The sequence below is a fragment of the Anabrus simplex genome, chromosome 1 (genome assembly GCF_040414725.1).
Source record: "Anabrus simplex isolate iqAnaSimp1 chromosome 1, ASM4041472v1, whole genome shotgun sequence".
In the NCBI taxonomy this organism is placed as follows: Eukaryota; Metazoa; Arthropoda; class Insecta; order Orthoptera; family Tettigoniidae; genus Anabrus; species Anabrus simplex.
In genome coordinates this window covers 792,155,141-792,168,378 of record NC_090265.1, presented here as the reverse complement: position 1 = coordinate 792,168,378, position 13,238 = coordinate 792,155,141, and the positions used below count along the sequence as shown (strand labels likewise).

General features: G+C 38.4%; 1 protein-coding gene across 1 annotated transcript in view; it reads right to left on the bottom strand.

Annotated features, from left to right (window-relative positions):
• Positions 1-13,238, bottom strand: part of PolrMT (mitochondrial RNA polymerase) — a 306,750-nt gene that overhangs the window by 186,873 nt on the left and 106,639 nt on the right. The window contains exon 11 of the mRNA XM_067136262.2: positions 4,641-4,803. Within this exon, the coding sequence (XP_066992363.2) occupies positions 4,641-4,803 (163 nt within the window). The remainder of the gene's footprint in view (positions 1-4,640; positions 4,804-13,238) is intronic.

Below are 13,238 nucleotides of genomic sequence, written 5' to 3'. Positions count from 1 at the left end.
GTTTTACACCATTGTAACACACACTTTAAGGCCCAATGTTCTGCCTGAAAAACTGAGCTGTCCTTTAGACATCATGTTTGTACAAGACATTTAAAATTAATTGTGCATATTTTAGAGTATTGAATAGGCAGATAAGTATATGTAAATTCTTGCTAAGTGAAGATGAAATTTATCACGTGTAACTTAATCATTATTCACCCCAACATTGTTTAAAATACACAAATAGATAAACAAAATATGTGACCTATAAATAGGCTCATTTTTCATACTATGAAGTAATTTAAGAGTGGTTTATGTTAACTATGACCTCGGCAGAGTACACATATGCACTGTATGTTGCTGTTGATAACACTGTCCGTGTGTCGCTTCTGACCAAGTAGGTGTCCTCATAAAACATATTCTGCGTTAAATGTAACTGAACGTTTTGAATGACGACAAGATATGCAGGTACAGTTTCAACTTGGGATGGGTCTAATTTGAAAACTTAAGACCTCTACCTATGCCTTTTATTTTACCTGGATAATCTAGGAGCTGTTATTTTTTGACAGATGTAGCATCTATGCATCTGTCTTTTGGCAAAGGCAAGAATAAAATGTAACTTCCACTAAAGTCTCAGTCACAGTTTGGAAGCTGCTGAGGTATGTGCAGGGCCCTGTTTCATAAAACTAACTAATAATATTAGCTAATAATATTAGAACTCATAAAAATAATTATTAGTTAACCAAATTCTGTTTCATAAAGATTTACACATGACTAATAAAATATCTTCACTAATAATATTAGTTCATTAGTCAGCTGATACAAATGGAGGTTAGAATCGTTCTGCTGCATATGTTCTTCGTTTGGGTTTGTTCCTAGCAGTAGGCTAATGCTTGACTAGAACCAACTATTAATCCACATGTTCAAAGGCTCACTTGAGATTTCCGTTGTTGTGACTTCAATACATATGAAAATGGATAAAAGAAGTGAAAATAATGTGAGAGAAGAAAATTTTTTGCGGAAAGTGATTGAGATAAAGCGTCAATTATTCGCAGCCTTTTCCACACTATAACTCTCCTTGTTCCTTTTTATTTCATGTGCTCTTAAAAATCTCTGTTGAGATGGACTAGCAAAATCTTTGTTTACTACCCCTGTTGGTGGGGGTAGTAGAATAACAGCCACGGTATCCCCTGCCTGTCGTAAGAGGCGACTAAAGGGGGTCCCAGGGCTCTCAACTTGGGAGCGTGTGTTGGTGAACATGGGCTTGCTTCAACTTCTGCCAGGCTCATTTTCATCTACCCTTCTGACCTCCCTTGTTCAACTCTTGTTCTTTTCCAACCCTGACAGTATTAGGTTGCGAGGCCGAGAGAGTCTTTCATTATCACGCCCTTCTCTTTCTTTAGCCGATACCTCCAATTTCAAAATGTGGGATCCTTTCCATTTGTCTATCTGATTAGTGTTATTATAGATGATGGCTGCCTAGTTGTAGCCTACTTCCTCTTAAAACAATAATCATCACCAGCACATCTTGATTTACTGGTGATTTAAGCCAAGATTTTAAAAGATACTTGGAGTGTCCAAGCAGGTCTGCACTAGATAAACAAAATGATACTGTGTATCACAACCAACCAGTGGAGTGCAATGCAAAGCTGCTATTTTAAGGTTATGCTTCATTCCTTGCAGTGGAACGTTCTGTTACCTACCAATCCTATCAAGCAAATACTCAAAAGTTATGTAATCTAACCTAAACCTCCCATTGTACCGGTATTCATATGTTTGTTACATGTCAGTACAGGCTGTTTTTGACGTAACATTTATTGAACGGTGAATACCTACACTCGTTCCTTATCACTATTTGAATCAGAGTCGACCATTTCAGTGATCTTCATGATTTTATGCCAAAATATTAAAATTCCGCTCACTTTGGTTTCACTAATAATATGAATTATGAGTCAAAATACACTCATGGAAATAATCCTAATAATATGAGTAACTTTTATTAGTCATGTTGTCTATGAAACAATTTACTAATATGATTAGGAACATCTACTAATAATTTTGACTCATAAACTAATATCTAATATTATTAACTAATAATTTTATGAAACATAATACTAATATTATTGGTTTCTTACTAATAATATAGTGAAAGATGTTTTATGAAACAGGGCCCAGGGCTGAGCAATGACATTCGGAGCACAACTAGTTGGTCTGGATTCTCTGAAAGGTGCACTGCAACAGCACTGTGTAATAACAAACTACCTCCGATTGCCTAGATGCCTCACTATAGTGCTGCCATAGGTTTCATATAACTACATAATCTTTGGTGGAACAATCGATGATGATGATGATGATGCTTGTTGTTTTAAGGGGCCTAACATCGAAGGTCATCGGCCCCTAATGGTACGAAATGAAAGAACAAAAATTTCAAAGGCATCCACTGACCAAAATAAAAATGATGATGATGATGATGCTTTTTGTTTTAAAGGGCCTAACATCGAAGGTCATCGGCCCCTAATGGTACGAAATAAAATAACAAAAATTTCAAAGACATCCACTGACCAAAATAAAAATAAAATATGTCATGAAGAATGAATGGATGGACAGGAACCCAACAAAAAACAAAAAAACCCCAAACAAACAAAAAACAGTGGATCAGACTCAAAACAGATCGAAAATAACATTATTACCGACCAAGGAACCACTTATAAAGCACAATGATGCTTGGTGTCTAAAGGGGTGCAAAATCCACGTCTAAGGCCCCACAGAATGGAACATGTCGCGAGTAAAATAGAACCATGGTATGTGTCATGTTGGGGTACTAATCAGAAGTAGCGAAGACTCACTGTGTTCCACAAAAGATGGTACTACTCACAAGTATTGCAATACGTACAAGTAACGCAGACCTATGGTGTGTCTCACACAATGGCGCAACTCATAGCCAACGCAAACCGAGAAGGTTCCCCACCTAGGTGTACTAAACACGGGCACCGGTATTCCCGTGGTGTTTCTCACATAGTGGGTACTAATCACAGGCAACGCAGACCCACGATGCTGCTCATATAGTGGTACAACTCACAGGCTACGCCCAGACCCGCGGTGTTGCTCACATGGGTACGACGCAAGGGTACTGGAATCCACCAGGCCAGGCTTTTACTGCTACTAATCACAAACCTATTTCGTACCGAATTTAGTGGTACTACTCGCAAGTACAGGCAACCTATGGTGTTCCCCGCGTGATGATATGATTCAAAATTAGTTTCATGGTTCTAATTCAGTCAGCTCTTGGTCGCCCCTTTTAGTCACCTCTTACGACAGGCAGGGGATACCGCGGGTGTATTCTACATGTGCGTCCCCCACCCACAGGGGGTTAGGTGGAACAATCCTCAGAGTCTTGTTGGCTAAACATGTCATAAATTAACATGTGTTACAGAAGGAGAACTGCAAAAGCAAACTGCTGTCCACCATCAAATGCAGAAAAATTGCACATCAAGGGCATGTGTTACGTGGTGAAAAATACGCAAAATTTACAACTCATTCATTCATTTCTGTGTCAGGTCAGCATTCCCAAAAACTGCAGCTGCAATGGCCTTGTTGCTTCCACTAAAAATATCCTGTGATGTGCACGAGTTGTCCAGAAAGGGACAGAGCAGTAAGTGGCTGGGGTCTTGTTCAGCATCACATTCACACGAGGGGTGCCTGTTTGCTGGAAGGATCCTCCATTTCTTCAGCTTGGTCTTGCATCAAAGGATGCCCACTCTTAAGCGGTTGAGGGACCTCCATACAGGGTAAGGTAGGTCGGCACCAGAAGCTAGTTCTACCTTTGGTGACATGTCTGTGGGCAGTGAGCTCCTCCATCTAGCAAGACGAGTTGTCTCTGGTGTTCCCTCCAGCGGTAGAGTCCTAGCAAGGAAGCTCTTGCGGGATCTGAGGAGAGACCTTGCAGGTTAGTGACCATGGAGTGGATGTCGATGGTCATTCTCCTGCATTGTTCTATCAGCGTCTGCAGCAGTGGCCCTCTGGATGTTGGCTGCAGCTACTCCAACAATTGGGTACAGTTTCCACACTGGCGTTGGTTTTAGGAATCCCGAGATTATCCTTACAGTATCGTTGACCGCAGTATCAACCTGCTTAGCATGTACTGAAGTGTTCCACACTGGAGCGGCATACTCAATGGCTGACACACATGGCATGTGCGGGCTGACACTCCAGGTTCTGCCGATCAGTTTCTTAAGTATGCCATTGCAAGCAAAGATCTTCTGTTTCGTGTTCAGATATTGCTGTTAAAATTGAAATATTGCTGCCTGTACGTTAGAGCATGGTCTAGTGTGACAACTAGATAAAGTGGTGTTGGGCAATGTTTCAGTAGTTCCCCTAGCCATGTGATGTTCAGCTGTCGCCTCGCTTCTTTTTTTTCGTAGATGAAACCCACACAACTAATTTCAAAAGACAAAAATGAAGGAAGCACAAGCATTAAAAGCACCAAAGAACTATGTAGTGTTGCTGAAGATCTCCACCATTATTTGCAAATGCCCAGGAGATAAGTCTTGTACAGGAAAAAAGACAACCTGCATATCCTTGTTTCTTTAAACTTAGATGATATATGAGTATACTACCCTGCACTTAGCCATACCTAAGTCAAATATATAACTCTAACTCACCACATCTGGACCACTTTGGTTGGTATAAATCAAATGCTGCCAATGCTCCCGAGTGTTTCTACTGCCTGCACCACTTGGATTTAAGTACCATTTACAATAATCACCGTAGAGAGTTTCTATTTTGGTGAGGATGTTCACATCTTTCTTATATTTCACCAGATACCTAAACAGAATACAATGCCATATAAATTCAGTTAGAGGGAAATGAATAAATAAGTGACAATATTAGTACTACTAGAAAACATGAGTTAAGGGAGCACATATAACATCCACTATTGAAAATCAGACCACTGCTTCCTCTAATAAACTCGACTGCAATTAAATTCAGTGTGCCTTATATCTGTAAGTTGTTCTTTATACAAAAAAATATTGAAAACGTACAACCTGTTTTCCAGCCTTTGACTGGGTCAGGGATGTAATGAATGAATCATATACAGGCTCTTAGTACAATGGGGTCGCCACTCCCAAAGTGATACCAATATAAATCACTCCCAAAGTGATTTATGAATGACTGATAGATGCTATGAAATGATAATGGAGAGTGTTGCTGGAATGAAAGATGACAGGGAAAACCGGAGTACCTAAAGAAAAACCTGTTCTGCCTCCGCTTTGTCCAGCACAAATCTCACATGGAGTGACTGGGATGTGAACCACGGTATCTAGCGGTGAGAGACCGATGCGCTGCCATCTGAGCCACGGAGGCTTACACTAAGATATATTATCTTATTTTTAAACATTTCTGGTTGCTACATTTTCAAATTTCTCATTGTTAAATTTGCACTAGGCCATCACTTTCAAAATTACTCCCAACATTTTTAACATTTTGAAACAATTTATTTTTTGTTCTGAAGTCAACTGTCAGATTAACAACCTGAACCTTAATGGTTAAAATATTTTTGCAGATAATACAAATATTCCCATTGGTTGTGGCATCATACACAGCATCCTAGGCAGAAAAGGAGACCTTCGGAATGGCGAAGATGGTGGATGAGACAACCCATCCTCTCTGGGAAAATTAGAAGAGGAAACCACTGCCTTGTAGAGAAGAGAGATCTTCAAAGGCTAAGGGAGTAAACCCCGAAAGAAAATTCTCAGATCCGTTAGGCTTAGCAGGTCAGATGAGTAAAGTTGTATTTGCTTTCAACTATAATACAAGCCTCGGATGGAAGTTTAAAAATGGAAATAGAATTGACAGGTCTCTGCCTACAGTTGCACAGTATGATGGTAATGCTGAGGTTCGTGCAAGTGTTAGATCAGAGAACAAAGCCCGATTTGGAACAATAAATATTTTAACAATGAATGGGAAGGAAAATGGTGAATAAAAATGTAAATAACCTGTGGGATGGACTTAAAGCAGTTGTTGAGGAGTGTAGAAAACAGGTTGTGGTAAGAAATGGTAAAGACCCACTATATTATAACAGAGAAATGAAGAAATTAAGAAGGAGGTGCAGGTTAGAAAGGAAGAGTTAGGAATGATAGTGGAAGTATAAAGAGACTGAAGGAACTTACTAGAAAACTGAATTTAACCCACCAAAAAAAAAAAAAAGAGCTAAGGATAACATGATGGCAAACATAGTTAGCCATAACATGAATTTCAGGGTATGTATATATACATTAAGGCAGAAACAGGTTCTAAGAAGGACATTCCAGGCATCATTAACAAACAAGGGGAGTGTATATGTCAGGACTTACAGAAGGCAGAAGTATTCAGCCAGCAATGTAAAGGTAGTTTAATGTAAGGATAATGTCCAGGTAGACGAGGTGACTAATGCTGGCCAAGTACACAAGTGTTGGAATAGGATGTAAATGGTGGAAAATGGATGTTGTATGGATTGATAAAAAACACATACATACATACTGAACCCAATTGGTTCATGTCATTGGCATATAATTGTTGAAGTCGAATAGAAGTAATATTATATGAGGCAAAGTCTACATGGGAAGCAGGATGTATGTTATCATCCAGCTTGTTAAAATTATATCTTCAAACAGCGCACGTTTAGAGGACTGCGGATATTGCATCAGAGAGAAGGCAATGGAATCTTCCACTCTAGAGAGAGATGTGAAACCAATATGCAACAGAGATATCAAAATTAAGTAGGCAATATGAACGCGCTGTGATATTAGCTTAAATCCACAAGAAGAGATTATCAAAGATAAATAAGCCTTTCATATAATTAGAAAAATGAAATTCAAATATCCTGGCAAACCTTTTAAATTAAATATGTGGCTACTGGAAGCAGGATATGATGTAATTGGTCAGGGGTTCCCCAGACGCTTGTACCACAAGGCATGCGGACGGAAGGACGCCCACTACTCTCTTAACTTCGGAACGGTACGGACGTGTATGGTGATCGTTGCTGGAAAAACGTGGACTGAGCATTTAGCGATGTAGAGAAATAATTTGTTTAATGTAGAACTTAATCCGCAGGGATTATTCTCGTAAGGGAATCAATTACATTCAAAGTGTCCTAGTATTTAATATAAAGTACTGATAGACTTGTTCGTCAATCAGCAGTAAGCATGGTTATAAACACAGCTCGGATTATACAGTATGTAATATAAAAATGACAAATATGTACTTAATATGTAGCTAAGATTGACAAAATATGTAGTTAAATATGTAATAAATAAAAAATATGTAATTAATATCTAAGGTATATTTGATGTATTCTTGTACATGGGAAGGAAACCAAAATCGAAAAAAGTTAAAAGTGCAAATGTTATTCAACCTCTAATTTTCATCTGGAGGCACAATGAATAACTAAATACTTTTTCCAAATTTTGTGTGGTCATCGAATGCCTTCTGCCTGTTAGGATGTTCTTATATATAGAAAAAAAAAACAACAGACCTTTCCACTTCACATGAAGTCACTGGCGTGTATTTCAAATTTCCCGGCAAAGAAATATTCGATTGTAGACTTGCTCACTTATCAAGAGAGAAGAAATTTGATCTAATCGAACACAAATATACTTATTAGAAAAATGTTTCTGATGACTTCTGTGTGGAATGTAGCCCTTTATGGAAGTGAAGCATGGACAATAAAAGGCGCTTTTGACATATTACATTAATACCATTAATGTCCGTTATTGGACATTTTAAATTTAATGGACCATTTATATTGGTAGTATAAATTTACTCATTCGGAACAAATATTTCAGATTCCCTATGGGAATCAACATTTATACCACATTACATTAAACCGAGGACTGGCGCAGGGATCACAAAAGAAGTCACTAAATCTGAAAGGAGAACAATTTGACAAAGTTTGTGCAAGGAAAGACTGATAGACACAGCTCGAGACACCTAAGACTTGCAATGTCAACATAACTAAGGGCTGCGATTTTTTGACAGAATACCTCACTTTAAATTATTAATTTTTTCTTAAATGCTTATAGACATACAGGCTTTTTGAATTATTTTCAAGTGTTTAGGGTGATTAAACACAGTGGTTTGACAGTGATTTCACAACTTTTTACAATTTCTATGAATTATCAGATACATCGTGCAACTCGCGATCTGGCTGATGATGACCTTAAAATATAGGTCAAAACTAGTTCCAATAAACGTTCCTTCCATAATGTAACCCACATTACTTGATTTTGTATTGTAAAGGTGGAAATATTTTCCTCTTAATGAAATTCATTTCTCTTAACATCAGGATTTACCTGAACAGCTGTAAATGAGATAAGAGAGACCGCATTGTTCAGGTTAGGTATGCTATCGCCTGGATAGTGTCAAAAGTTCCACGACAGAAAGAATTAAAATAAATAACAGGAAAGTTTGCCACATTTACAAGTAATTAATATAATTTTTTTGTCTGTATTGAAATTCAATATACTTATTAAAATTGTAACTGTTTATTAAGAAACCACCTATTCAATACAATAAAAACCTTGTGATTAGGATATAAACTTTTTACATTAGTCTTTTAATGGGACATGTTTTGTTTGTATTACAAGCATCATCAGCCAATTATATCTTCTCTAAATTAGAATTAACGGGCGAGTTGGCCATGCGCGTAGAGCCGTGCAGCTGTGAAGCTTGCATCCGGAAGATAGTAGGTTCGAATCCCACTATCAGCAGCCCTGAAAATGGTTTTCCGTGGTTTCCCATTTTCACACCAGGCAAATGCTGGGGCTGTACCTTAATTAAGGCCACGGCCGCTTCCTTCCAACTCCTAGGCCTTTCCTATCCCATCGTCGCCATAAGACCTATCTGTGTCGGTGCGACGTAAAGCCCATAGCAACAAAAAAAAAATTAGAATCAGGATCCTGATTTTGTTGTTAAGCATATGAGATTATCCCTTAAAAGTTTAAAATTATTTACAAGTTTAAAAATAAACATTAATCACAATTATTCTATTTAAAACAGTTAAGTGCTAGAACACCACGTAAAATACTTCTTCTAAGCTGAACATCTTATGTTAATCTTTCCCATCTTAACCTCAATAATATAAATAGTGTTGTAACCACAATGTCATAAAAAGAGCTGTAGTAAAACACTGGTTGAACAACAAGTTATTACAGTTTATGAATTGTCATTAAGATGTGTATAAACTCCACGGTTTATGAATTACTTGTCTAAAATTTTTAAGACTTGTGATTTGTCTTTAAAAAGTGTTTAAGCTTCACAGTTGATGAAATATTCGTCTAGAACTAATGTAGAGAATCTTCTTAATAGCATCAATGAAGCTGCAGAATTAGCTGGGGTTGATGCCGTCGTTTTGTTGGAAGTGTTTAGGATCTTGCGATATTAGCTAGTCAAAAGGGGACGTTCAACTTAAACGATCGATGCAACTTTAAGTCCACTATGAGATAGCCAATTGCATGTTGAAGTTCTGCAATTGAAAGAAATTTGTGTGAATATCGAATTTAAAGGCATCATACGCAACCATTAACTCGGCTCAAGGGAGAAAGGGTCACTTTCCCTGTTCTCCACTTGAGTAATTCTTGCCTGGCGCATCCACGCTGCGGGGGTGGGCATCCTCCACATCAGTAGGCTGGTGTGAAAGGACGGCTAAGTTCAGACAGGGACCCAGCCCCACAGGGTATAACGTGGAACCCATGCCCATGGTTACGGGCATCTTTGGCAGAGAAGGAGACATTTGGAATGGCAGAGATGGCGGATGAGGCAACCCATCCTCCCTGGGGATAATTAGAAGAGGAGACCACTGCCTTGTGGAGAAGAGCGATCATCAAAGGCTAAGGGAGTAAACTCCAAAAGAAAATCCTCACCTGTGTTAGGCCTAGCAAGTCAACAGTTGAGTATGAATATACTGCTTTCAAACCTAAAACAAGCCTCGGATGGAAGAAATTAAATACCGGACATGACAGTTCTTCTAGTGCCGTCCGAATTTATGGTGGCCAAAAGCCTGATGGTCATCGGAGATATAAGAAGACACAAAACCCTCCCAAGAAGGAGCGACTAAAAAATTGGTACACTCAATATCCTCACTCTCACCAACAAATATGAAGAACTTGTGGATCTTATGGAGAGGCATAAGCTCAAGATATTAGGGTTGAGTGGGACAAAATGGAAAGGATATGGGAAGAAGTCCTTAAAGAAATGGATATGTGCTGTACTGGAGTGGGAACAATATTGAATCCAAAAATGGAATTGACTTCCTTCTTCATAAAGAGACAGACAGACAGACAGACAGACAGACAGACAGACAGACAGACAGACAGACAGGCAGGCAGGCAGGCAGACAGACAGACAGACAGGCAGACAGACAGCATCATACTCTTCTGCAAGTATATGCACCGCAGACAGGATGTACCACAGAAGAGACAGAGGAATTCCTTATCGAACTTGAGGAACAAATAACAGAGGAGAACACAATTATTATGGGTGATCTGAATGCCTAAGTTGGTAAAGAAAGACTAGGCTGTGAAAACATCGTTGGCCCCCAAGGCTATGGTAACAGAAACTCTGAAGGAGAGAACCTGATTGATTTCTGTGTATGAAACAACTTAACCATACAGAACACATGGTATCAGAAGAGGGACAGCCATAAAATAACGAGATACAGCTGGGATGGAAAGCTCAAGACTATGATCGACTTCATCATCACCGATAAAAAACCGGGTCAGTATGTTACAGATGTTAAAGTCATACCCAGCGAGTGCCTAGATAGCGAACATCGGCTATTAACCGCTGACCTAAAAAATGTTCATGTGCTCAAAATTAAACAAAAGAAAATGCCAAAGATAAGACATGACTGCTGAAGGACACGGAGAAGAAAGGAAACTATGAAGCGAGGGTAACAGCCAAATTACCCAAAACTGAGAAAGGGGGAGTAAAAGAAGAATGGTCCTTATTCAAAGAAACCCTTGTAAAAGAAGCCAAGGACATTTGCGGAAAAACAAGTTTCATAATGTTCCGTATTGAAATGTATCACAATTAAATTGAAATAATAAATAAGGTAGTTCAACCTATTCAATACAAATAAATACGAAATGTAGAGTTACATTCCTATTTAATTATAAGCGGAAGCGGTACCGGTTTCGACCCCAATCCGGGTCATCATCAGCCGAATAAAATGCAAAAAACAATGCATAGGTAAAAAAGAAATTAAAGATCAAGTCCACATAAAAACAGTTGAATAGACAATATGAAATAACGGGGATAGGCACTGTAAAATTCAGAAGAAGTAGAAGGTAAGTCACTTAAAAGAAGCAAGGTGCAACGTTCTGAAAAGCAGCATAGCACACGCAAAGTTCGGCATTGTCTCATAATGTTTAAGAGAAGCGGAGAACAGTTAAATGAGCCAGCTTGCGTACACTATCAGGCGCGAAGTCACAACACAATCCAACAAATACGAAGATCCAAAATCGTGCAGAAGCCAAAGACGAGTAGCTCAAATGAAGTAAACTGCCAGCTCTCGAAGATCAGCATGACATATTCAACGTCAAGCACTGTACTTTCAAACGCCGACGGAACTTGATGAATAGCTTAATGATCCAGTATTTGCTTCGGTCGCGAAAATGTACATATATATATACATATAATACAATTCAATATAACTGAAATATGTAACTAGGATCTTGTGGGAGTAGTAGTAGTTCAGGGTGGGTTAGGAGGGTGGGTTATTGGAGGTAGAAAATGTGGGTATTTACAGACTCACTTGTTCTCAATGTAATTTTTCATATATGGGACAAACTGGTCGTAGTTTCCAAACCAGGTATTTAGAACATTTCGATGCATCAAGACATAATAAATACTCCGCTATGAGCTCCCACACGAAGAAGACTGGTTATAAATTTACTACAATAGAACAAGATTTAAAGATCATAAAAAAAGCTAGACAAGGGCAAGCTAATGACAGAATATGAAAACATATACATTTTTATAGATCAATATTTCAACAAGAATCAAAATTTGAATGACGTAACGGAGATAAAAAGTCTGTTATATGAACAGATTCCAAAGTTACTTTCAATGTTTAAGATTAAGGATAGGAACTTTAAGAAAATATTCAATTCTAAACCTACAAACGCTACAACAGTGATAGCAACTTCCCCCTCCCCAGTTTTCACCAACTTCCCTCTGCACGACACCAGCGGTCCTGAATCCCTGCCCACCCTGCCTTCCTCGACTCACCCCCCACCCCCATAGTCACCCTCCTATCACACGAGAGCAGAAGCATAGCAACGGTTAGAATCCACGCTGCGATTAACACTACAAGTCAACGCTACAACAGTCTTAGGGGTAAGCATTAAAATTTATCCACATTAATATTACCGCATTTACTTGACTAATCCCCGCCGTCGAATAATGCCCGCAACCTCATTTTAAGAAGGCTCATTTCGAAAAAAAAAATGAAATGAACTAAAATTCCTTCCATCGAAAGAGTAATGTAAGCATAAACAAACATTTCGTATCACTCCAAAAGGTCCACGTGGTCTTTACGCAAACATGAACATGTAAATTTACGGATATAGCTGTTTTGCCTGAGATGATAAAAATACATTATCACTGCTATGAAATATATTTTCCATGAAAATAAGCAAGTAGGGCTACTTACGTGACAGGTATTTTATTAATCTGACTTGCAATAGGCTTGATTCCCTGTAGATGGGAAGCTTCGTTGTCTCTTGCATCACTAGAATCCTCTCCTAAATTACTTACAAATTCGTCACACACCATGTCTAAAACACTTCACACACGGTCTCTTTTTACTTGGTGGTGGATAATTTTTTCGTGCAATGTAAACACTTGAAACAGATACACTGGCACATTCCGATGTTCGTCTAAAACACTTCTCATACATGGTCTCTTTATACCGTCGTACTAATAAACGCTGTATAACTTTTATACAAGGTTTATACACTGTTAATGTGAAATTCGTTACTAATAAACCGTGTATAAACCTCCTGTGCATACATCTGTTATAGTTATTCATTGATTGCTTATACAGACCAGGACTCTTGTATAAGTGTTGTATAGCAGCGAGTAACGGAAAAAGAAACGAGTGAGCAGTTTATTTTCGTGGTATTTACTGTCTGCAGTAATATAATCGTGGTGAAATATTCGACTTATCCATTCAACATTGAAGGAATGGACGTTGATGATCTTCACGATATTTTAAACAT